Here is a 25,907-nt window from a genome sequence, read left to right as displayed (position 1 = left end):
TGCTGGGCAGCCTCTGCACAATGGCATTCAAGTGATCTCGGAGCTGTTTCTGGAGGAGCCCAATATCGGTGCTTTCCAAGCAGAAAGGAAGGCACAGACCCCGCCTCTGAGTTTATGCCCTAAAAGTCAGACAGGCAGATAAGGGAAAGGGATCAGACAGGTCAGTGGCCAGGATGGGAACACAACAAAATAGGGTTTGAATAGTGCAACGTTGGGCTGTTGGAGATTTTGGGCTTTCTAAGATAAACAGGCAGCTCCTTTCTTCTTTTACATGCTATTTTCTATTGCAATCTCGTAGCTAGCTGTCTGCCCACTGTCATTTGTGACTAAATGACAAATCAGACCCCGGAGACAGCCATGGCAGCCCAATGCAGTCAACATTGTCATGTTCTCTTACACTCAGTCTCAGTTTGGCCCTACGACTCTCATGGCATTGCTGATTTCCCAATTCTCCTACCATGGCTGGGATGATCTTTTCCCAAAATTTATCTGCTGGCATTTGCATGTGCTCAGTTGCCTTCTGTTTATTGCCCGACTGGGGGTGAAATCCTGGCTCCAGGGAAGTCAATGGGAGACTTCCCATTAACTTTAATGGAGACAGGATTTCCCCCTGAATTTCCAGCACCCTCTATTATTTCTGTCTTTGCTGCCACTTGCAGCATGTCACTAAGAGCCTAATCCTGAGGAGGAGCGGAGTTAAAAGCTGAGGGCCAGACCGGGCATTGCCCTGTGCCCTGTGCAGTCATTCCCACAGAAATGGGCATAGAATGCTGCCATATCACAAGGGTAGCATCTCACGTTCACTTTGCACTAATGCAAATGACCACATAACATGTAGGGCCATGGAGGATCAGGCCCTAAGGATCTGACTGTGATCTCCATTCTCCCCTGGAGTTACTCTGGATTTACACCCGGGAAAGGGAAAAGCAGATCCAGCCCAACTGAGGCCCTCACAGTTCTGCCCAAATTCCGTATTGCAGCGCGTGTAATTAACTTGCTCTTTATTGCCTCTGCCACATGATTAATATGGTTCTGAAAACCAGCCAGAACAGTGATTTCTGTGGCACCTCCAAGGCCTTCTCTTCACAAGTCGACCGCTTGCCACTGATCTTTTCCACTCATTTACCCCCTTCAGCCAGTTCTCCACACCAGTGCCTGTGAGAATCCACGTTTCCAGGGCCGCCTGCGAAGTGCTGAGTCAGAGGCTTTCCTGCAGTCCGAAGGGGTAACGCCAATTGGCGTTCCTCTTGTTGGCTAACTGTGTGAACGGAAGGGTGATCCACATAGCCTGGCATGATGTGTTCCTTATAGGTACATGTTGTTTACACTTGTCCTGCTGTTACCATTCTGATGGGCGCAAATTGCAGTGACTGCCAGGCAGGTATGTGGGGAGAATTCAAGCAGATTTTAGCTCTCAGTGCTTATCGGTTTCTTCTCTTACTACTGGTGCCATTGTTTTACGAAGGACAGGTCACCCTAACTTGCATAGCCATTGCTCTTTTTTTCCAGTTTTTAAAGATCAGCCCCCACATCTGCTTTCCACTCCCTTCGCACCCTCTCTGGCACCACCCTGCTTTGCCTTGATCTTCTGAAAATAACTGCCGGCAGCTTAGTAAATTCATTAGCTGACTGACTCTGCCTAAATGTCCCGTTTGATGGAAGAGACTCCATCCAGCGGAGGTTGGGCATGTCTGCACCCTTGCTGATGGAACCAATTTCCTCTATTCTTGGCCAGAGGCTGGCAGCCTGCAGGGCCCACCACAAGGTGCATGGGCTCAGGGATTCACTCTTCAAGTGGCTCAAGATGCATTGGCCATTGCACGAACCATGCCTAGCCTGTCTGGCATTGCTTGGTGTTATGGGTTTAGTTAATGAGGCGGAGCCAGATGCTATGGTAATGGGGCTGGTACATCTGTAAATGTTCCAGGGAATTTCTCCACCTAATGGCTCCCAGAAACAACAGGCAGTGTCTGGAGCTCCATCAACGGCCTTGGGAGGTATGTGGTGGGCAGCAGCAGGAGCCCATGACCAACCCCCACAATGCCTTTCTCTCCCCACAGCTTTCCTCTAAGCATGACAGTAGATGAGGTGTGCACAGCCAGCCCTGGAATAGGTGAGAGTCGTTGGAATGTCAGGCCAGGTTCGATCGTGATGCAATTAGTGGAAGTGCCTCTGAACTCTCATGTCTGCTCCACATAAAGATGGATCTAAGAGCACGGGCATTGTTCCCCACAGTCACCTTTATGTAGGTACGAGGGGAGCTCTTCTGTTGGTGCAGCCCAGCAGCCTTGGCGACGGGTTAAAAAAAACCCCAAACCAAAAAACTATTTGATAAATGTCAAAAGAAATAAAGTAATCAGCTGAAAGCAATTTGCTGAGCCGTGTAACCGCCTTGGGCTTACCATTTTCCTTTATTCATTTATCATGATAGACGCTTTCGGCCAAAATACACAAAGCAGAGAAATTGTTGACATGTGGGGCCCAAGTATAGAAAATCTTTCATTCCCGCCCCCGCCCCCTGCTCTGTGGACAAAATAACTTTCTTTTTTTTCTTTTTTTTTGGTTGTTTATTTAAAGACTACAGAGAACTCGGCGCTGCTCAGAACCAAACGGCCTTTGGAGCAGGGTTACTCCATAATTCATCATTTCCTCTGTTTATGAAGATAAACTGTGTTCTGGGGACGTACCTGCCGATAATGAGGGGCAGGAAGCTGCTACAAAGCCTCCAGCGCTTAGAGCAAGTTCTGCTCCCCCCGTGCCTCAAACCGTGCACAGGATTCCCACTGGAAACTGAGACCCTGCAGTCAGGGTGGGGGCCGGAATGTGGCTTTCAGGAGGCGTCTTGCACGGTGCTTTCAAGTTCTCGTTAGGTGAGCTTAGTGCTGGCCAAAGCTGCTGGATTGACAGCTTGGGAGTTTCAAATCTTCTCTGTATCCATGAAACTGCTACAGCCTGTGGAACAGAAATACCATCCTCCCTGCCCCACCCCTCCCAGCGTGCCTCTCTCTACACCTCAACGGGTACAGAGTCATCCAGTCACCTTGGCCTCTCTGCTAAGGGTGCCAACAGACGTGAGGCTCACTGCACTGTTCCCCTGCAACCTGCCTCTGATGTGCACACTGGTCCATTGCGGACTGGCCTGAGCCTGTCAACGTGCGTCACACAAGCCATTGAGCTTTGTGGTTTTGCTAGACGTTAACTGCAGCCTCATTCAGCCACTAAGAGATTTGGGCTGCTCTGCCAGGTGTGTGCAACCCGTCCGACACATCGGGCTGGGAGCCTTTGCGTAAACAGGGGCCAGGCCACAGGCGAGCGAAACGTAAACTCTCCTGCAAAGGGAAGGGAATGGAGTGACAGGGAACTGCCTGGTCTGGATTTTAACGTCTCCTTTTGATTTTATTTTAGCTGAAAACAAACGACCTGGTTCACAGCAGGGCAATGAACATGTGGGTTTCCCTTAATCACTTCCCTTTCTTCCCCCAGCATTATGGTTAGGGGCAGCTGGAACCCAAAGGAGCCTGGGAAGGCTCCAGGCAGAGCCTTCAGAATTGTGAGGTACACGGGGCCTTCTCTGAAAGGAGGATCCTGCGAGACCAACCTTCTGCTCAGTGTGGCTGGACTCTAGCTAGTGAAAGCCGTGGTTTTTGAGCACTCCTGTTCCGCTGGGACAAATCTATGCAGTGCCCTTGTCTAATGCATGAGTTTCAGCCAAGCCCCCTGGGGGAAACACCTACAGAATGGCAGGCTTTAGGGCCGGGTGGCCCTGCTTGCTGCTATTGACTTTAAGGCCCTGTCTGTATCCGGGAGCAACACTGATACAGTTACACCAGAGCAACTGACCCTAGTGTAGACAGGCTCTAAGTGGGAATTTCATGGTAGGAAGTGTAAGAAAGAGATCTGCAAAGGGGACAAACATTCATTAATCTGACAACCCCACCCCTCAGTGCTTTAATGCCAGTGGCAGAGAGAAGCTGCTGCCATGGTGAAGGCTGACAACTAAGAGCTATTGTGCCCAGTATTCCTCAGTTCCTCTTAACCTTATTTTATCCAGATTCAGTTGTCATTGTTTGAATCAATGAAATACAGACTAGATTCCCCCACCCCCAACAATGATTATGGGCCAATCCCCTGAGTAATCACAGCATAACTCTATTCATGAGGTACGACCCAGTCCGTCCTGCCAGTCACACTAAGCTGCTATGACCAAGCATGGAGCATTTGGTCTGCGGTTCTCTGCAGGCTATAGTCACTGCTGACTGTGTCTGTCCAAGCTGCACTCAGCCGAGGAGCTCCTTGGTCTTCCCTGCCAGGAGCTTGTCCATCTCTGCTGCAGTGTCATCTGTCATTTGCTGGATCTGTAGCAACATAACATGGCCTTGAGTTAGATCCTTGTAAAGATGGGACACAGGCAATTCCTAACACAAAGCCCAAGCTCCAAAGCAAGCCAGCAGGCTAAATTCCGTTCTCGGTGTATATCCAGTCACTCCTCTGAAGTCAGTGGAATGTTCTTGTTCTTGGAGTAACTGAGACTAGAAGCCAACTGACTGTATGTGGAAGATCACAAATACATTTCACAAGCTGTCAAAACTCTGACAGATGCATCTTCCCACCAACACAATAACAGGTGCACGAGGAATGGTCTGAGCACACGTGTCTCGGAAACAGGATCTCCTGATTTCTAATCCTAGCTCTGACACTATTTCCTGCTGCAGCCTTGGGCAAGTCACTTCTCTGTGCCTCCATTTCCCCAGCTGTAAAATGACAGCACCTCTTCACAGCACAGGCGTGTTGTAATTAATGTTTGGTAAAGGGCACAGAAATGGAACTCACCACGGGAGTGCTCAGTGGTATAGTTATGGCTGATTGGGTTTGAGCATTGCCATGCGGTATGTCCAGTGACCTGTGTGACTCCTCCATCAGCATCCAGTTCTCCTTTAACCAGATCCTGTCAGTGGCTGACTCTCCTACACCCACACACACCCAACATTTAACCTACTCTCCGTACAATCCCTGCCGGTCTCTGAAAGGCTCCTGGTGAAAAGCTCTTGGCTGAGACTGACCAGTTGCTCTGCCAAGTCCTTATTTAATAGACCTAACGTGCTGGGACAGTCTGTCGGTGAAACTGGAGGCCACCAGATGTCAGAGCCAGAACGTAAAGGACTCATCTCCTTACTCGTCGTAGCCTTCCTGCTGTTGTAATGAATTGCACAGCAGCAGCCGCAGTCTGCTAGTAGAAGCTTTTGCTTTTATTTGCAAATCAAGTATCAGACCGATTTACTCCCCTCTGTCACGGGGAACGCAGCACTATTCTAAAAGCCCAACCTGGTGCTCCAGGATCATGGTAATAAGAGCGGAGACAGGCCAAAATTTCAAAGGAACCTCCTAAATTGTGGTGGCCAGAGTTGTGCATGCACCTATTTGGGTGCAAAAGCAATGTGTAAGTGTGCGATGGGAATTTGCATGTGCAATACAGGTAGAGGTGATTGTTGGGCACATACCATCGCTATTTGTGTGCAAATTTAGGTTCTGCCTGCTCCAATCTTACAGGGCCTATGTAGAAGGGTCTAATATCAATTTGGTCCCCAGTTTTCTAGGATCCCAGGTACGTGGGAAGTGAGCTTGCCTCATGTTGAAAATCCCTGGCACAAGCAAAATCTGAGCTGAGACACTGACCCCACAAATACAAGAAGCCATCTGACTGCTCTGGAAGAGCTCCTCTTTTTGCTTGCACAAACTTTTATGCCAGAAAGTGTTTATCAAAGGTGTCCATAGCACCAGCTTTTGGGCACACTGACACATTCAGAAGATAATTCCTGTTTAACACCAAAACATCCCCATCACGGCAAGAGCTAATGCTACTATGGCTTTGTCTACCCCATGAGCTAGGGCTGGGATTCCACGTGCTCTCACTAGCTCTCATGGAACCAGTGCGAGTAGAGATAGCAGAGTAAATGTAAGAGCTCAGCCGTGCTTCCAGTACCACTGCCCGTGTTACCACGACTGCACTGCTGTTTATTCTCGCGCTAGCCCAAGCAGGAAAATCCCACCCCTAACTCATAGTGTAGACGTAGCTAAAGTTAACTTCTACCAGCAGCGAGCATGCAAAGGAGTGCTCTCTGCTATATTCCTAGTGTTTACTGCTAACAAATAATATCACTTGCAGTTAGAGGCCTTTATTCAGCAGGGTACTTAGGCATGTGCCTAATCTTAAGCATGAGTAACTGACTTCAGTGAGACTGCCCATATGCTTAAAGTTAGGTATATCTTGCTGAATCTAGCCACAAAGCCATAGCATAGTGCAAGGTTACTAATGTTTGATTAGTGTTAATTTCATTGCAGTCAATGGAGCAATGTCGACTCCCACCAGCTGATGATCTGGCCCTATGTGCTTGCAAAGTCCATGTGCACTTACGGCATTGCATAAATGATGGTGATAAAACTGCCGCTGAAGATTCAAGCAGCAGGGCTGGACTCTGGCCACCCTGCTGGCCTGGATATTTGGCACATGCTGCTACAATAGGCTTGTCAGGCTAATGAAGGTTTGTGGGAACCTTTACTACCCTCCCCCCCTTCCATTTGCACAGGTTCATGCCCCAAAGTTGACTCTAAGTTTCAGGTTTGAACAAACCCAAAATCGCTCTGCGGAAGGCAGAGGGAGCAGCAGTTATGACTTATTTAAAAAAAAAAACACAAAAAAGGGCCATGCCCACCCCAGCCCCCCCTCAAACCCAGCTCCTAACAAGGGTTTCCTGAAATCTGTGTTTTTGTTACCAAAGTCTAGCACAGCTGGATCTTCTCCCTGATGGCCCTGTCCCACGGGAGTCAGTAAACACATGCAACGCACTGCTGGGGAGAAAAAATACCTGCTTTTCTAGCAGCTTAATGGTGTCTTCAGACACTGTGCTCTTGGCCTTCTTCACTTGGTTCACAGCGTTACTCCGGACCTTTCGCAAAGAGTCCTTACCCTTGTTCGTAAGCTGTTTGGCGAGTTTAGCCAGGCTTTCACGGTGTTCTCTTGTTACCCTAATCAGGGAGAAGTAAAGGGCGTTAGGCGTAGCACGTAACTGATCTGTTCATTGTGATATTATGTGTGTGCAGGATAAACTGGCAAGCTGAGGAAGTACAATCCACTGATCCTGTCCACACTGGCCTCTTTCAAACAGTTCCTCCTGGGTCTGGGACCGACACCTTTCAAACTAAGTCATGTAAGTCTCAGGGCTGGAGTGGAAGGCAACAAGCATAGCAGTAGCTTAGGGATTTGGATCAGATCTTATTACGTTTATGGTTTTCTGTGCAGTGCCTGAAAACCATGCTGAAATGTTTAGGCTTTTCTTTTTTGTGCTGCCAAGGCATCTGCAAGAGTGAGGAGGGAATATCAACCTCAAAACTTGAGATGTTGAGCTGAAAAGTTTAATCCTGCTGTAAAGCTGTGAAGGGGCAGGAGGAAACCCCTTAACCTCTCCTTGCAACTGGAACAGTCTGAAAACTGTATCTGGGAGTTATACAGCTTACAGGGTGAATCTCTTTATTCACCCATTTTCCAGTTCTTCACGAGCATGCGGGAACCAGACTGGTATTTCCACTGTGATCGTATTTAACATGCTGTTTGAGAAGAGACCAATATTGCAAAATTTTCTAAAATAATGATTTCAATTTATTTGTATCCAACTCTAGCAGACTGAGGTTTCAAACCAGACTTGTAATTCAGACACTCAGCTCCTCACAGTGGGTCAGGAGCTGCAGACAAACACAGGGAAAACTCCCATGATTCCCCGGTAGCTTCACTTTCTAGATCAGAAAGGAGAGGCATCTAGGATCCTGAGCATAAGAATGGGGCATTGGAGCTGCAGAGACACTGCCACCCTCAGAGGCCCTGGTCAAGTCATTTAATCTCTTGATACCTCACTCTCCCAGTGTGGAAAACGGGGCTCTGACAGCACCTATTGTGAGGATTAATTATTTAGCAAATGTTTTCAAAGTGCCTTGAAGATGAAAAGCCTGTTGCAAGTGCTACATATCATTAGCAAGAGAATGCCTGTCTGCTAGTGGGAGATATTGCAGAATAAACATTTCACAGGAGTATTTAGAAATTGACTGCAACAGGCTAGGTCACTGCAACATTAAAGACAAGGCTCTTCCTGCGCGGAAATCAGGAAATGGGGAGTTAGGGTTCCCATAGCAATGTTAGCTCTGCCTCTTTGCGGGTATTAATTACAAAGAGTCTTTCATTACCCGAGCAGTTTCTGAACCCTTTCCTAGCTCACTCATAGCCTGATAAGCCACATTCCCTTTGGTTTCTTCACTCCGCAGCCAAGTTGCTCAAGGCAGATGTTTGCAGAGGCCCTGACCAATCAGAGGCTCATTCATTTATTTCCAGAGCTGATTATTAAATTATTATTAGGAATGAATTTAGTGTCTGTAAAAAGTGCAGCATTTGACAGACCCACAGACCGTAGTCCAGGACAGATCCAGTGCAGACAGTGGCAGTGCTAGCTTCACGACTGCACTGCTCTGTTAACATGCTGCAGCTGTGGTCTGGAGGCAGGCAGTTTGCCTCCCTAGCCCTTTGTTTCCTCTGCTGAGCTGTGGCCACGGGAAGAGTGACTGTGCCCATAAGTCTGGTGATGGAGATGCCTGGATGAAGGTGACCAGTTTATTTCATACAGGGCAAACATCTGTCATCTTAGACCTGAGCCTGCATTTGAGCCATTGACCTAGGAGTGAGAAACTATGAATCAGAACACCAGTCCTTTCAGGGCTTCTCTTCTGAAAGTTATGAACCAGAAGTCTTGTAGCCTGTGAAAACAGCCACATACCAAAACAGCACAGTCTGTTCATAAGAACGGCCATACGGGTCTGATCAATGTCCATCTAGTCCAAGATCCTGTCTTCCAACAGTGGCCAATGCCAGGTGCTTCAGAGGGAATGAACAGAACAGGGCAATTATCAAGTGATCCATCCTCGGTTGTTCAGTCCCAGCTTCTTGCAGTTGGAGGTTTAGGGACACCTAGAGTCTGCGGTTGCATCCCTGACCATCTTAGCTAATAGCCATTAATGGACCTCTTCTCCATGATTTTATCTAGTTATACTGTTCAGAAATAAAGGTAAAAGAGGTCAGATTCCCAGACAGTGTTTCAGGGGAGCATCTCTGTCTGCTACTCTGGGCATTGGAAATTTCTACATGACTCTTTTCACTTACTTCCCTGCTAGGCAGAGGGTGTGTTGGTCTGTGGCTAGAGCTCCCCACGTGCGGTAGATCCAGTTTGCAATTTGCTGCTCACCTCCCCACATGTGTAAATGTTTTGTGGATTGTGCTGAGGGTATCACTCAGCTGCTCAGGGCTGCTGAACCTTTAAGGAAATGTTTGTTTATGCAGTGCTGCCAGATTTCCTATGCTGCTTGGCACAGGGTCACACATCTCCTTGTCTGTCTTTATTAATGCCCATTTCTGTTTAACAATGTGTAGTGACATAGAGCTTTCTTTGTGGGTTTTACATTCCACTGAGATTATATATAGGTTCTGAGCTCCTACCACCAATAATGCTACAAAAACGTCTATTTCTTTCAGGCAGCCGCTGCTCCTGCTAAGGAATTTATCAATGCGAGGCTGCTGGTTTCAAAGGCCATCCATCCCCTTGAACGTGGCGATTCTGGCACCAGATCTGCTAACCTCACAGGTGATCTGGGCACATTTCGTTTTGGATGTAGGAACTGTTGTCCCTATCTCCTCTTTAAAGGGAAGTGCTGTAGGAGAAGCCTGAGATGTCTAATCAGAAGTGACGAAAAGGGGCAAGGTGCTTGCCCCTTCTCCGCCTCCCTATCACACCAGCCCATAGAACTGGCGCTGTGCTGGGGTGTGGACACTCCCCACCCTTGGAACTCCAGGAGGCTCCTACTGGGGTGGTGCCGCTTCACATCACCCCCAACATAGAGCTGCGAGCAGATAACCAGGGCCGAACCCTCGCTATTTAAACCCAATATTTTTAAAAGTGTGCAGGGCTCAGATTGCTAGTGATGTCTCCTCTTTGTTTCTTTCAGTCAGTAGCCAGTTATCCAAACACGGCCACATTTCGATGCTCTCTTATGAGCATGAGGCACATGCACAAACACAGAGGGAAAACAATGCGGGCCACTTCTGGTCTCTGTTGAAAGACGTTTACATTGGTAAGAATGGTTTTGTATCATAAATGATAGGAATTTCCTGTGAGCGAGAGGGATCAGATAGAGGTACATAGGCGCAACTGGATACTCTGCTTGTATGATTTGAGATACATGTTGAAAGTTAATGTGCAAGATGAATTACCCAGTACTAGGTGAGAATGACATATTTTTGTTATGATGAAAGAATTGGAGTGCAAGGTTCCAAAACACTTTGTTTTTTCAAATGACATTTCATGAGCCTGTTTGCCCCATACTGGGGACTGTGGGTACTTCTTAAAGAAAAGAATTAAAGCAGAGTCACTGAACTTTCAAATGACTCACTGGACTTTCAGTCAAGTGTGTGTAAAAATATTACTAATTTATAAACAACATCCAGTCTCTCACAATAGATCTAAAAAGAGATGGCTCTAGCCAGGAGGCAATACCACAAAGGGCACAATGTCAGGTCAGATTTGGCTGAGAAATCAAACTGATAGAAATTTTCTCAAGTTTTATTTTTTAAACTGGAACAGAAACTTTTTTTAATACAAATAAACATTGCCCATGCAGTGTTTGCGACACAAACACTGAAGCAGGTTTGTGCCCCAGGCCCTAAAAGGGAAATTGACATGAAAGTGAAAGTAGACAAAAATAAAGTTGACTAGTCTCTATTTATTGTCTAAGCTGAGGGAAATGCAAAAACAAAACAAATAGAATAGATAGAGAAAAGTAAATCAGATTGTGAAATTTTTCCGTTATAATAATCGCAGGCTGTGATCATGCAACTGGATCGATGTGGATGCAAATTTGACCACATGTATCTGGTTGCTGGATCAGGACAGAAATTACCTGTGTTATCAACACCACCTGACATTTCAGAGTACAATAGTTGGATTTTTTTTAAAAATGATTTGTAGTCCAATAACGTCACTTTAAAGGGACACTGTCAAACATGATCAATCACATTTCTGTGTGGAAAGTATTGGATTTACTGGAAATACAAACAACACCTAAAATAACACTTTCTGAAGAAAGATAAAAGGAAAACATCTCGGGTTTTTTACTATGCACATTTGACATCACTTTTGCATAGTCAATTTCACTGTTTCTCTTACTACTCTGTGAGTTTTTCCTTTGTAAATATCAGGAAGCAGAAAAAAAATTATAAAAACTTAAAGAATTTAAAAAAATCCAGGGCATACTATTTAAAAAGGTACCTTTATCAAAAACTGGATTTTTTTTATAAGTAATTGTTTTGAAACTAATCAAGTTAACACTGTCCCTTTTTAAAGGCTAGTTGAACCTGTTAATATTTAGTCTTGTCACAAGAGAACAGGTGGGAACCGGTGTTGAATCTGAACTAATGTGGCAACCTGCTGGTCATCTGTCCTCAGTCAGAACTGAGACTGAGAGAGAGAGAGAGAGAGAGAGACTATGTTCTGTTAAACTGGGACTCCCTGACCTGCCAAACACCCAGGAAAAATGAAACTAAGAATGACAGCAGTGATACCCCAGAGGGAACGATGAAATAAGCAGGACAGATTTCCTAGTGCTGACCGTATGGGTAGACAGGCAACATGACTGGAACTCAGCCTCATCTGCAGCACCACAAAAGAAAGTGACAGAACATACACACTTGTTTGACAACACTTTTTTGTTTTTAAAGGATTTACTGATTTCTGGATTTCTTCTCCCCTGTAATTCATATTCAAGGGTGACCTGAGTGCCCATTAACAATACTGTGTGGCAACCCAAGATCCTAGGCAATTATGAAGACAATAGTGCACTCCTCTTCCGTCCTGCCACTCCTTAGGAAACAGGGAAGGGGAGAGAGCATATGAAAGAAAGAAAACCAGCAAATGGAATGAAAATTCCACTCAGCTTCCCTCAAAGCAACAGACAACAGCAATTAGAGACTTCTCTGATTGAAATACTTGAAATGTAATGTAATTTCTTTAAGCAGATCTGTAATACAAGCAAACTTTAATTTGTCTATTCTTATCCAAAGTCACCTACTTGGAAATATACATAATATATGGTAAGACTCTATCAGGGGCCCTTATGCAAGTTGTTCCAGACCATTCTCAGAGACGCGGGTCCTAATTCACTGGGCTTGGAATGCCAATTGTCTGTATTTTTGCAACGTTTATGTCTATCTTAGGTACCTATCTGGCCCTCATTCCATAGGACAGTAGTGTCTCACAATCTTTAATTTATAATCCTCACTGCACTCTTGTAAGGCAGGACACGGCTGTTATCCCCATTGTACAGATGAGGACACAGAGAGGCTAAAGGACTTGCCCCAGGTCCCAGGAAGTTTGTGGCGGAGCAGAAATTTGAACCCAGGTCTCCCAAGTACTAGGTTAGTGCCCTAACCATGTGTCTAGATCTGTGGACAAGCATTTATGGAAGTCAGAATGAATAAAAATAAAGCCATGCTCTGATTGGCCTGTTGGGTTTTTTTTGTGGTGTAATCTGCATAATTAAATCCCCAATAAAACGGAGATACATCACAAATCTTCAGAGCATCCTGATGGGCTGAGGCTGTAACATACACTGATGTCCGCCCCTCCCAGCATCAGCTCTTCTGTGACTGTGGACTTCAGTGGGAGATGGATCAGACCCTAATTCATCTCAGGTACACAATAGATATCTGCCCATAACTATGACAGATGTTTTGCCAGAAGCTGGGAAAGGGCGACAGGGGATGGATCACTTGATGATTACCTGTTCTGTTCATTCCCTCTGGGGCACCTGGCATTGGCCACTGTCAGCAGACAGGATGCTGGGCTAGGTGGACCTTTGATCTGACCCAGTATGGCTGTTCTTATGTTCTAGACTCCAGTACATTGGTTTGTATCCAGAAGTGAATGGACTTACTCTGGATTCATACTGCTATAAATAAAGGAACTGTTTCAGGCACCACCGTAATGCAGCTGCCTCTGGGGTAGAACTTGACAGCTGTTTAACAGCTGTACAGCAATCCTGCATAGCAGTTAAATGGAAATAGTGAAAGAAGCAGAAAATTACAAGTTCCCTGCTTGGCCATCACTCCCTCCTGCCATTCCTTTGGCGGCTGGATGACGGTTCATCTCCATGTTACTGATTCATCATTGCATCAATGTGGTTATATGCTGGCGTAACTCCAGCTATTTACAGAAAGGCAGTGGTGAATCAGGCCTTGAACTGGGTACTCAATTCAGCTCTCTTAGGAGAGTTTGACTTTAAGGTGCCTGGCCACTGCCTCTGATGCCTTGTTAAATGCAGCAGCCACCCACTGCCCAACTCCCTTCTGTGCAGGGGGGAAACTGGAAAACAGCGAGGCAGAGCCCCATGTATCAAAAGAATGGATACTGCAATGCTGGAGAATTTGCAGGAACCGCTGGCTTGACACTTGGAAGAGGTTCCATCAGATATTTCTTAAAGGCTTGGGTTTTTTTAAACCCCAGATGTAGCAATATGCAAAGCGACTGTGTCAAGACCTTACAGTAACCATGCATTCTTATCCTCCGGAGAATATGCACCAGGATCACAAATGAAATCCACTGCAGCCCATTACATCATCTCACATAACCATGAATTTAGACAGACAGTCATTATAATTACTTACTTAGGAACTGGCACCCGAATTATTATCCCATCTACTTCCGGGTTCAGGTTCATTCCACTCTCCCTTATAGCCTTGATAGCTGCAGCTGTACTCTGTAAACCAGATCAAAAGGTAAAAGGAATTAGTAAATAATTATTACCAGATGCCAGAACTCTGTCGATAGCTGGCAATCCATCTCACCAGAACATGGAAACATTTAGTTCTGTTACCAGTACGATCAGGAAGTTACATTGGTGCAGAGTGCTTTGATCAAATGGAATTGCAAACTACGTCCATTCTTGGTACCAGAGTATTAGGGAGCGGGGAGGGGGAGAAAGCAACAACAAAAGAAAACAGTTTTGCTTCTTTGAAACCATTTGAATGCTTTGAGGCAATGCAGATCAAAACCACAATAAATCCCCATAGGAGAGCCTGGACTGGGGAAAAGGGAGATGAAAGATTCTCTGCCTTTAAAAATTCTAGTTGAATGTTTTACACTAGAAATTGCATAGTGCCAATTTAGAAAAGTTACTAATTTAACTCATGCGGCACTACAATCAAGCTGGGTTAAATCCAGACATTAGTTTGTGGCTGAGGAATGCAACCAGTGCTTTTCCAACCAGGCTCAGTTGTATTTATTTAAGTGTCTCATAATTTATTATTTACTTATTATAACTCTTTCCCCGGTGGCTGCTGCATGCCAGCATCATGTGGCAATGCCAGCAGTCCAGTACTGTGTTGAAGGCAAGGTACCTGTACACAGGACAGCGCTGGAAAGTCACCTGGCCCAACACAACAGGTATGCTTGGTAAACAGTGAAGTGATCCAAACCTATCCAACAGCTTCCATGTCACATATTATTGGAGTAAAGACAAACAGGGTTACAATGTTACCTAAAGGAACCGGGCTGATGGGGATGAATCCAGTCGTCTTCAACGGTTCAACACCAGAGATGAATTTGGTACACAGGGCTTGACAATCTATTTAGACCCTGATTCAGCAGAGTACTTAAGCATTTAAGTGCTATGGATTCACTAACCTGTTTGCGTTGTTTTACAGCATCTATTTGGTACTTGTATGGTCTCAAATGCAAAATAAAGTCAAGTCAAAAGAGCACGAGAGAAAAACACTGAGAATGGACCCAAGCATTCAGGTGCTTGAAGCTAAGCATGTGCTTAAATGCTCTGCTGAATCAGGGCTTTAGACACGATATCTAATAGCCATCTCCCATATTAAAATTCACCTGTAAGAGAACTTCTTGAGGGACCCACTATAATGTTAGAGGGAGCTGCCCTGCTTCGTCAGAGCACAGATCCCTTTCTACACAAGTTAGTCTCAAATGCATACACCTTTTGCTTCATTTTATCTCTGAATGATCCACGAAAGACAAACCTGCCTCTTTAACAAAAATTATCCCTTCCAAATGCAAGGTTTGGTTGCAATCCTCTCTATCCCATGAGATGTGGTGTGGCATCTTGGAAAGCACGTAATCAGTTCTTGTTTAGTACAGCATTTGCAGATCTGATGTTATAGGGGAAGGATGCAAAGAGTGTGCCTCATATTCAGAAACAGCAAGCATTAACTGTCCCATTTGAAAGCAACCTCGATCAATCCCAAACTGGACTTTTGTTGGGTTCCATTGTTGAGTGATTTCTGATCAAATAGTCAAATACTGTGGTCATGTTATAGCTAAAATGTCATTTTATCAGACACTCTGGTAGCAAATTTCCATCATGCCCTGTCCATTTATTTCATTCTTTAACATGGGCAATAACAGAAGAAAACTAGCCTTAAGTTTTTTTCCAGCGGTATTAAGTTTCCTTAAAGTAGTGCTGCTGTTTCTGCTCCTCTTTTCGTACCATTAACTTTAGCTGCAGACTACTACAATAGATGGATAGTTACAGCATGCACCATTTATCTGCCAAGGCACTCCCTGGCACTGTGTTGCATTTGCATGCAAACGAGCATTGTGTCAATATGGTGTAAAACACAATCGCGAGCATTTAAGTGGACTTAAAAGTTAAGAAATGCTAAAGACATTGAGAACAGAGAAAACCTCTAGTGGATTAGCTCAGCATTTTAAAGCCATAAACATGTGATATTATAAACCAGTGTCTGGGCTATGGGAAGGAAACGCTCAGTTAAAGCAATATTGTTTAACATATACATTGGCTGAGACAGAGGAAGGGGAAAAATACTACAACATTACCCCCACCCTGTTCCAGCAAATGAACTGTTCCTGTTAGAAAAACAAAAAACTCACAAAACATCTAATTGTTTTTTCTAAACCTTGCACATGACTAAGGCAAACAGGGTTTGGCCCAGGGGGTCCATTTCCACTGTGCTTTTCTCTTACATGCTCTTTTGACATAATGTTATTGGGTGAAGTGATAGCTCAGTGGTTTTAGCATTGGCCTGCTAAACACAGGGTTGTGAGTTCAATCCTCAAGGGGGCCATTTAGGGATCCAGGCCAAAAATTGGGAATTGGTCCTGCTTTGAGCAGAGGGTTGGACTAGATGACCTCCTGAGGTCCCTTCCAACCCTGATATTCTATGAATGTTTATTCTTTGTTTGATACAATGCAAGGGCCAGACAGATGCTGTAAACAACACATCCAGGTCAATACGTGCATGAAGTTATCTAGGCATTAACCTATCCTCATACATCCAAGCAGTAGCCCCAGGTTATTTCCATCAAAGAGATTACATAACTACCTCAGCTAGAGAAGTGTAGAGCTGGTGGTCAAGGGTTAAGTGACAGGTTTCAGAGTAGCAGCTGTGTTAGTCTGTATTCACAAAAAGAAAAGGAGTACTTGTGGCACCTTAGAGACTAACAAATTTATTTGAACATAAGCTTTTGTGAGGTACAGCTCACTTCATCGGAAGTGGTACCTGGTTTGGGGAATAACTAGATTTGGGGTGATGATACAGAGAACCATATTCCATTTCTAGGCATTTGGTTCAAAGCCATTCTCACTTCCTCACTGTGGATGGGTTGAGTCCCACAATGACTTATTCAAACCTTCTCACCTGTAAACTTTGGAGGTTCAGCTCTAGTGGAACCTAGATCTGAACAGCTCACAGGATTGGGCCTGTAACGACCTCCTTGGAGATTTTGCTGTCTTAATTGATTGGGAGAAGCCTTTGAAAAATAAAGATAAATAAATGTTGGCTAACATCCAGTTCTAGAGCTGGGGCAATGCCTGATCCTGTGCCCACTAATACTAACTAGGATCTATAGAGCCCAATGGGACACTTTACAGTCACTTTTCTGAGCAAAAACCCTCTCTGTGGGACTGATAATGGTGGAAATTAAATGCCCAACTTTGCTCCACTATGGGAGTGGCACAATCTATTCAGAAGTGGATATGCTATTTTTGCCACAAACTTTCAGAGGCTGCCATCGACACAAGTGAAAGACAAATAACTTTCATAGGAGTTTCAGTCCTCTACCACCAAGTAATGGTTTCATGATATAGACTAGTCTTTATCAGGAGGTGGGCTGGCATAAATAGCAGGACAGATCTAGCATTCTTACTGTATGCATAATTCCTGATGAGTCAATGGGAGGTCGTGTGTGTGCAAAGAGTGCTGTATGCGACACAGATACTGGAGAAGGAAACACCTTTTAGGCCACGGCAAAGCAAAATTCTGCCAAAGCAGAATTTTCCTCTATATTATCTCTAGCTTTATTCAGGCCAGTTTTAAATGACTCAAGTGATAGGAAATTATTCCACAAGGCTAAAAGAGCTCTCTCAGGACTTTCCCCACAATACTGTGCCAAATTCAATCTTGATATAGTGGGTGCATCATGTAGCAATGGCGATATTCCAGCGCTGCTTTGAATGTGAGGTATCAAAACACATATTAATATGGAATATGGAAAGTGGACACGTACATTCAGTAGTGAAACATTTCGTTCTGTGACTGTAAGATCAGGAAGTGATGCTGATCCAGAATGAAGTCAATAAGAATTGTGCTAATTCTACTGGGGTGGAATGTGCCCCATTCAGTCTAAATTTTCCTTTGCTCAGTTTCATCCCATTATTCCTACAGTAATTATACTCCTTTTGATTTTGAAAGGAGATAAAACGCTTGTGCCTCTGAACTGCTCAGTCCCCTTTTCCTTCCATTTGGATTTTCATATCCCTTCAATCATGTCCACGTACCTCTGGAAAACTAGCCATATTTACTAGAATGAGCTGAGGAGATTTCAGCGAGATTTGTCCAAGCTGGTTTAATGGAAACTTTCCATCGTCTGTTGTCACAGTTATATGATCAAGAGTGCCTGAAAAATAAACCAAAATAACAATGGCATGTCAATATTACACAGCACTTTTATGTTTAAAAAAACTGAACGGCATTGCAATTGCAATATGCATTCATACTCCTACTTCTTCATATTGTGCATACAGACATTAGAAGAAAAGACAATATATTTTTAAAATAGGTCTGTTCTTCCCTTGCAGAACAAGCAGTCCTGTTTGTATTTATACATCCCCCTATGGTTTTTGCAATCCAAACTTCACAGGATTATGCTAGTGCATGAAAACCAGAAAGTGAAACTGACTAATAAACTGACAGAATAAAAATGGTAAACGAAGAACATAAATAGTAAGGTGGAAATTAAGTATTTAAAATTCTTGCAGTATAAATGATCTAACCTCTTATAACACAAGTACAGGAGATTTATATGATTTTTAAGCTGGCGGTGTTCCTCTGTGCCCCCAGATTCTTTCCTAAGTCCCCACAGGAGGTGCAGTTCACTGTCTAATTTAAAGTATTTTATTTCACTCTAAGATCCCCTTAATCTGCTTTGTAGTTTCTGCTGCAAAATGTTAACAGGCCAGAAAGCACAGGGGAGACGGGGCACTTTATCAGTATGATTTTAAAAAAAAAATAACTGAGGTTAAAATAAATCGTTAAGCAATTGAGCTGCCCATTCTAACTCCATTAGAGACTGAGTTGGGGTGGTGAATGATCCATATTTGGCCATTGTTTAAGTTTTCTCCCTGAAACTGGATACGCATTACAAATGTGTGTATTCAGTGTGCTAGAGTAACTGTAGCTTGGTCAAATATATTCACGTTTCTTTATGAACACAAAATTCACTGAACAGGGTTTGTAAAGGTCACTAACCACAAATATGCATTGTAGAAGAAGTCTGCATATGCCAGACACCAGCCTGATGGCAATTTCCAAAAGGCTAATTTAATGGCAATTGGATTTTTCCTGCCCTACTGCACCATTAGCTGACAACTTGCTTCTTCATCACATCTGCAAACAGTTCAGTTAGACATTTTTGACATCTCCCACTTACAAAAGCCATTTTCAGGAAGTTATTAACAAAAATGGATTCTTCCTGGTCAAGCTCAGGGTGAAGAAAGTCTTTAGTTGGGGATCTCAAGGTTGCAGTACCCAGTGAGTAACTCAATAAAAAGAAAATCAATTTACAGAAAATGAAAGACACAGATCTGGGCTGGAAAGGCTCAGCGGATTTACTTATAGACAGTAGAGAATTATACAAGCAAGTTACTGACCTGGTGAGGTTCTTATATTGAGATTTTTCCCGAATTCTTCCTTAAGGGCTTCCATCACTGCCTTCATTTCGCCATTTACCTCCCCGAGACTGATAATATCTTCAACTAAGGCAGCATTGATATTCACTCTGGCTTGGGTCTGCCCTTTACCTTTAGCTGAAAATTGGACACACAATTAATTTCTGTACCACTGACAACACCATGGTCTCTTACTGAGCTATCACATTAGAAAACAAAAAGGAGCCATTGCAACTACTTTCAGATTAGTAACTGGAGGTTAGCATAAATTGAAGTATATATTTTTAAGATGGTAAATGATAAGCCTGTGATCCAAAATGTTTTTGCACATCATGCGCTGTTTGTTTTGCAACACTAATTCCAATGTGGAACGTGAAGATTGCTAATTAATGACCTGATCCTGCAAAGATCTCTACAGGTGTGGACTCTTGCGAGATTCCTTTCCAGATCAGGGATTAATGGCCTTACTCATGCAAATAGTCACCTTGATGGCAATAAGAGTGCTAAGTGAGCGTTTTAAAATTAAATTTCAGCTGCGCAAGGACTAAAAATATTAGAGCGTTTTGAAGAAAATAAAATGTTCTGGTCACCAAAATAAAGGTATTTCCCAGAGAAAAAAAGGTGGAAGGGGAATGTTCATTAAGGTGTAAGTGACATCAGGATGGAAATCCTACTTTCAGCAAAGTATGGATACATAATTAGAAGTGGCAAATTCTAGTAAAGAGGCTTCTTTCTTTACCTTTGGCTTTCTTGGTAGCTAGATGTCTGGTGAGCATTGTCTGGTGGACCACACACTGCCTGCAGCCATTCAGCATCAGGGCTGTATGTCTCAAAGGTACTTGCAGGGGTGGCCTTACTAGTCCTGAGAGAGAATTATGAAACAGGGGAGGCAGCTGACGGAGACACCTTAATGCCATGGCCATGGCATACAACTACTCTTTCGTTCACCTGGAAAAGGGAAAAATGGGAGATACAAGAACAGTCTTCTACAATCATCGTGTAAAAATGGTTTCAAGTTTAATATCAAACTGTCAGTCCATGATAATGATCAGAGGACAACAGGCTGCTTCTGGTCCTAATGAATCAATGCAGTTTTGCTGCTGATTTCAATGGCAGAATGACTGGATCCAATATACTCATATAGCATTAATATTGACATCTGCCAAGGAGGTGTGGAGGCTGCGTTAAGATGGAAACTTGAAACACAGGTATGACCACATTTTTGACAAGATGCTCTTAAATATGTCAGTCGCATACAGATTTAAACACAAAATTCGGTGGCACAAAATTTGAGACTCTAGAATCCCTCAATCCCCTTCCTGTTTTTAAAATAATGATGACTATATATTATTTGTATGGCAGTAGCACTTAGGCCAGGACCCTATTGTGCTAGGCACTGTACAAACAGAACAAGACCCTGGGGAAGGTACATCCATCAATGGCTATTAGCCATGCTGGTCAGGGATGCAAACCCATGCTCAGGGCAACACTAAACCTCTGACTGACAGAAGCTGGGAGTGGATCATTCTATAATTGCCCTGTTCTGTACACTTCCCCCTGAAGCTCTGGCACTGGCCACTGTCAGAGACAGGATACTGGGCTACCGTTGGTCTGACCCACTATGGCTGTTTTTATGTTTCTTTTGTCTGTTTTGTCCAACTTCTGCTTCCTCTGTGACACTTGGATTCTAAGTTCTCTGGGAGCAGGACTATTTTCTCTGTTACTTGTTGTCTTTTCTTTACCACACACAATACAAGAGGAACCGTTTGTCCGAGCTTCCAAAATGCTCCCACAAAACAAGTAAATAACAATAATAATACGCTACTGCCAACCCCAACCGTTTGAACATTATGAGATTGACTTACAAATATGATTTTTAATAAATAATAAATGTGGGGTTCTTTTATTTTGCCTTCTTGCTTTTGAACCTCTAGGGTACAGATAGGTCACATGTTCAAGCATTTTTCTGCAACCAGGTCAGCCACGAACCTTTGTAAAAAAATTAAATGACAGTTGGGATTCTCCTGTATTCACACGAATCCAGGAGCTGAGACTTACGTAAAAATAACACCTAGTGCGAGACCGAACAATTGTGAGAATTGGCAACAACTGAAGATGGAAAGACAGAGTAGAATGTGGTGGCGGGTTAGTAGCCACACAGCAATGCTGCCCTGAGGTGTAGGACAGGAAGTGAGGAATACCACACCCAGCTAAAAACAGCAATAGGAAATTATGCAGGCAGAAGATACATTCCTGTTTTGGGCTCTGGAGAGGAGTTCACACAGTGATATCAATGCCTGGGGATCTTTAGCAGCCACAAGATGCCAGGGGCTGGGTTTTACAGATCACCCCAGGCACCTCATGCTTAACAGACTCCCCCACCTCCCTGACCCTTACACACCCCTTATGAAGCCCTATGTCAGATACCTAGGCCAAGAGGGCACCTGGCCTCAGGAGCACCTCCCCTGCCCACCACTTAACCCTGCCCCACCCCCTGCTCTCCAAGCCCCGCCCCCGGTACAAGCCCCGCCCCTTCGCCCACCCCCTGCTCCTGGCGTTCTGCCCCATGGTGCATAGCCCCAACCACTACCAGCCCTGCCCCATAATGCAAGCCCCGCCCCTTATCCCTAGAACCACCCCCTACTCCGGAGCTCCCCCCCATGGTGAATAGCCCCACCCACTGTTCCTCAGCCCCGCCCCATAGTGTGTAGCCCCGCCCCTGTTCTCCAGCCCCGCCCCATAGTGTGTAGCCCCGCCCCCATGGCACACAGCTCCACCCCCATGGCACACAGCTCCACCGAGCCCCGCCCCCAGGTGCCCTGCGCTCACGCTGCCTGCACAGTCCCGCCCCCACCCTCAGGCCGCCCCCATGCTCGCTCAGCCCCGCCCCGGACCTTAAGCCCCGCCCACTGCTCTGGTTGCCGTTGCTCGGTCTCCCGGTCCCCGCCGCGCGGCCCCGCGCTCCCACTCGCCGCTCAGCCCCGCGCCGCACGCTGCGCCAACGTCACCCACCTGCGACACGTCCTTACGTCAGACGTTGGCGTGGCGTGCCCCTCCTCTCAAGGAGGGGGCGGGGCCTAGGGTCAGTGGAGGCCGCCGCCGCTGGCAGCGCCGGTCCGGAGTGACGGACCCGTGGTGAGTGCGGCCGGTGGCCCTGGGGCCCGGCCCGGCCTATCGCCCCCGCCCGGGCCCTGTGAGCCCGGCCCGGCCTACTCCTGCCAGCGTCGCCCCCGGCCTCACCATGGCAACAGCCCCCGGCCTCGCCCCGCCTCCCCCTGCTGCCACCCCCAGCCTCCTGTCCCCCCCCCCCAGCACAGTGTCTACCCCCCCCCGCCTCCTGACCCCCCCCCCCACCTGGCCTTTCTCTGTACCCTCCCCCACCCCGTCCCTCGCCCACCCGTGCCCCTGTGCGAGTCCGGGCCCGTCTCTGGTTTCCTGCGGTGGGGTCCCCGTGTCCCCTGCCCGGGCTCCTTTCTCCCCAGAACCCCCCCTTGGCTTTCTGTGTCCCCGCTTAAATAAACAGCCCCCGTCCTGGGGTCGCTCCCCCCCCCCCCGCCCCGGCCCAGGCGAAGGGGGGAGGGAAGCGGCGGCTCTGCTCCCCCCGGGCTGTCTCGCAGCTGTCACCCAGTGTGTCGGTATTTCATTTCTCATACGCAGAGATTGATGGCGGCGGAAATCAAAACCCTGCCTTTGGAGAACGCGTCCATCCTCTCTGAGGGCTCTCTGCAGGAGGGCCATCGGCTGTGGATTGGGAACTTGGATCCGAAGATAACCGAGTAAGTCTGAACTGCTTTAGCTTCTACAAATCACAGTGCTGGTAACCTGGAGGCACGTTAAGTCTTAGTTTGTTGACTTTTGAAGTTCTCAGCTCTGACTGCTGCTCCTCCACAGCACCTGTGCCTCTGCTATCCATTAAAATCAGCAGCATTCAATAATGTATGGCAGATTAATTATTTCTGGAGATGTCTGGAATACTTAGGAGCTGTTAAGCCTTCAGAGCCTTGTGTGGTACCTTGGCAAAGAGTTAGTGGATAAAGAGGTTAATATACTGTGCTTAAAACATTGCCTGTTTCCTGACCCTTGATTCTTTTCTCCATTCCGACTGTATTGCTACAAGTTAGATTAGAAGTTTCCAGCTGCTGCTGAAGACTTGCTTAAGGATACTTTAGAAACCAGCTCTAAAGCGCCTAACGTATGAAGTCAGACTTTTCTTGCCGTCAGAGTTTAGCAGTTTTGTATGCTTTACCCAGTCCTAATTTAATTGCTCCCAAACAAATGCTCATTCTGCTTCCCTTGGGATGCTGTATCCGATGAAGTGAGCTGTAGCTCACAAAAGCTTATGCTCAAATAAATTCCTTAGTCTCTAAGGTGCCACAAGTCCTCCTTTTCTTTTTGGGTAGTATCTAGTGACTAATGCAAATCAGAGACAGACCATCCAGTGAAGGGGCTGGCTAGTATTGATCTGACTCCAAGTTGTTTTTACCCAGCACTACCCACTGTATACTGAAGTGTTAAAACTTAGTCCCAAGTGACATTAAAAGAAGTAACTGCGATATCTGAAAACAATATTGAAGATTTATAAGTGTACAGTGGATGAGACATGCTGGCCCTTTTGGGGGAGAGAAGGATACTAAATTGTTGACATTTATGACATCCCATCAAGATGGTATCTTAAATAGTGTAATAGCGCCCTTCTCTATTTTCTAATTCAATAACATACCGATCTAGAAGATAATGTTAATAAGTTAGAGTAGTGGTTTTCAACCTTTTTCATTTGCGGATCCCTAAAAAGTTTCAAGTAAAAGTGTGACCCTCTTTGGAAATCTTAGGCATGGTCTGCGGACCCCAGTTTGAAAACCACTGAGTTAGAGCAACAGAGTGCTTAGCCTGAATTGCTGACCTGTTTTCATTTGGATCTCACTGGGTGCCAGGGTAGTACTTGGGTACCACCATGATTCAGTACCTCCTAAAGAGAGGCGTGAAATAGGAGGAAAGGGCTCCAGAGATAGACAGCAGATGTAGAGTACAGCTCCTGCTGCACAGCTCTCCTGTGAGAGAGTTCATGTAGCCACACTGCCAGTGCATTTGATGTGACGTTTCCCAGAGCCAATTCTCCGACTGGAAATCTGGAGATGAAAAGAATCCTCTTATTTTTCTAAAAATGTGTTCAGGAACTTTAGACTTGTTGCGACACTTTGCGGGAAGATCCAGGTGGTTATTTTGCTATCTTGTCCTTGTCAGCAGTTGGGTGTGGACTAAACAGGGAATTAACTAACTTAGTAACTGAACAGCTGCTATACAGAATATAACATGACCCTAATCTCTTAAGATTTTCTGTCTACAATAAATGTGTAAGCATCACACTTCGCTGGCCTTGGAATGATTAAATGCAAATTAAATGTTGTGGTAACACAAGTGTACATTTGAAATCTCAGGGAGGTAGGTGGATTGCTGTAAAAATATTAGATGCTAGTTGTGTGGTACACTAAAAATCTTAGGAGTTTTTATAGAACAATCAAGGGTTTACACACTTCAAGTAAATAGGTTTTTTTTTCCCTAGACTATTTTGTGTGTCTGTCATGGAACCAATTTTTGTTCTGCTCCTTATGTTTTTGCAAGTGCTACATTTTTGTTCTAAGTGCAGTTCCTTTTCAGGGAGCAGTGTTCTAATCGTGTCTCTAAGTGGAGTCCATCATTAATGTAATGTCCTCTTCAATCGTTCAGCTCTGGGCTACGGCCACCTCTTTTGCATTAATTACCATTTTTTGCCCCACGTTTGTATTTCTTTGGTTTGCCTGCATTCAATAATTGCACAAGATGACATGATTAGATATATGGCCTCTTGGAAATATTTGTTTGTGAAGTCCTTGGGGATTCAGGATGCAGGGTCAGTGTGAGGGAAGGAGTATAATATGCTTGTTAAATAGATTGGCTGTATAACTTCCTCTGACATTCCTTCCTGCGATGTTCTTACATCTTGTTTTAAGACCTTTTGTTAGAGCCTCTTACTGTAGATCATCACTTCAAATCCAGCCCAGATCAATAGTGGCTGAACGTTGTTACCATCTGGCAGCTCTTAGGTGACCTGTGTGAAATTAATTTGGTGTGTCTCAGACCACTTCCTTCTGGTGATCAGATGTTCATTAACAAAAAAAAAACACTGTTATTTTGCATTAATTGGTCCACTTGTTGGTAGTCTCCGCTGAGGCAGAGGGCTGAATTCCACTTTCACCCTCGGAGGTGGTCCCTCTATAACAGGATTGAAACATATTGGTGAGTAGTTGTGGGTGACTGTTTTCCAGCTGCTACTCATTCTGTACCTGTGCTGAGGAGTTTTTTCCCAGCACTAAAATAGTCACTAAAAAAAATTGCACATTATTGGCAATATCTGTTTTTAAATGAATTGTATTCATTTAAAGTTTTGTAATTCTGGGTTAAGACCTATGGGTATTCTAGTGTTAGCATAACAAAGGTCTGAGTCACAGTTTTGTGAGAGTATTCTATTCCTCTTTTGCTGAGTAGTACTATACAGTTAAAAATCATTTCAGCAGAGGACAACACCATTTACAGGGATTAAACAGCCTCTGAGTTTACTTCCGTGCAGCTCCCTTTTTCACTTT

The 25,907-nt window shown here is 45.1% G+C and overlaps 2 protein-coding genes and 1 long non-coding RNA gene across 6 annotated transcripts in view; 2 read left to right on the top strand and 1 right to left on the bottom strand.

Annotated features, from left to right (window-relative positions):
* Positions 1–2,370: 2,370 nt before the first annotated feature.
* On the bottom strand, positions 2,371–22,318 carry MRRF (mitochondrial ribosome recycling factor). 4 transcript variants are annotated; one of them, XM_037879601.2, is made up of 8 exons: positions 22,182–22,295; positions 21,153–21,276; positions 20,027–20,235; positions 19,270–19,425; positions 17,899–18,017; positions 13,751–13,842; positions 6,864–7,023; positions 2,371–4,355 (listed from the first exon to the last, which is right to left on the bottom strand). In XM_037879601.2, the coding sequence occupies exons 3-8, from the start codon at positions 20,208–20,210 to the stop codon at positions 4,278–4,280; spliced, it is 789 nt and encodes a 262-aa protein (XP_037735529.1). In that variant the 5' UTR covers positions 20,211–20,235; positions 21,153–21,276; positions 22,182–22,295; the 3' UTR covers positions 2,371–4,277. The 4 variants fall into 4 exon arrangements, with proteins under 4 accessions (XP_037735529.1, XP_043386687.1, XP_037735527.1 ...); XM_043530752.1 differs by lacking the exons at positions 21,153–21,276; positions 22,182–22,295 and adding an exon at positions 22,300–22,318; XM_037879599.2 differs by lacking the exon at positions 21,153–21,276 and having other exon boundaries at positions 22,182–22,297.
* Positions 7,020–12,728, top strand: LOC122463157. Its single transcript, XR_006286221.1, has 3 exons — positions 7,020–7,205; positions 9,569–9,677; positions 10,039–12,728. It is a non-coding gene; the product is annotated as an uncharacterized LOC122463157 (long non-coding RNA).
* RBM18 (RNA binding motif protein 18) overlaps positions 22,291–25,907 on the top strand; it is a 19,723-nt gene continuing 16,106 nt past the window's right edge. Inside the window, exons 1-2 of the mRNA XM_037879602.2 lie at positions 22,291–22,422; positions 22,945–23,063. Coding sequence (XP_037735530.1) covers positions 22,951–23,063 — 113 coding nt within the window. The 5' untranslated portion in view covers positions 22,291–22,422; positions 22,945–22,950. The remainder of the gene's footprint in view (positions 22,423–22,944; positions 23,064–25,907) is intronic.

The sequence above is a fragment of the Chelonia mydas genome, chromosome 16 (assembly GCF_015237465.2).
Source record: "Chelonia mydas isolate rCheMyd1 chromosome 16, rCheMyd1.pri.v2, whole genome shotgun sequence".
Taxonomy (NCBI): Eukaryota; Metazoa; Chordata; order Testudines; family Cheloniidae; genus Chelonia; species Chelonia mydas.
Note: the sequence above shows the minus strand (reverse complement) of the source record. Positions and strands in the feature narration are given on the sequence as shown.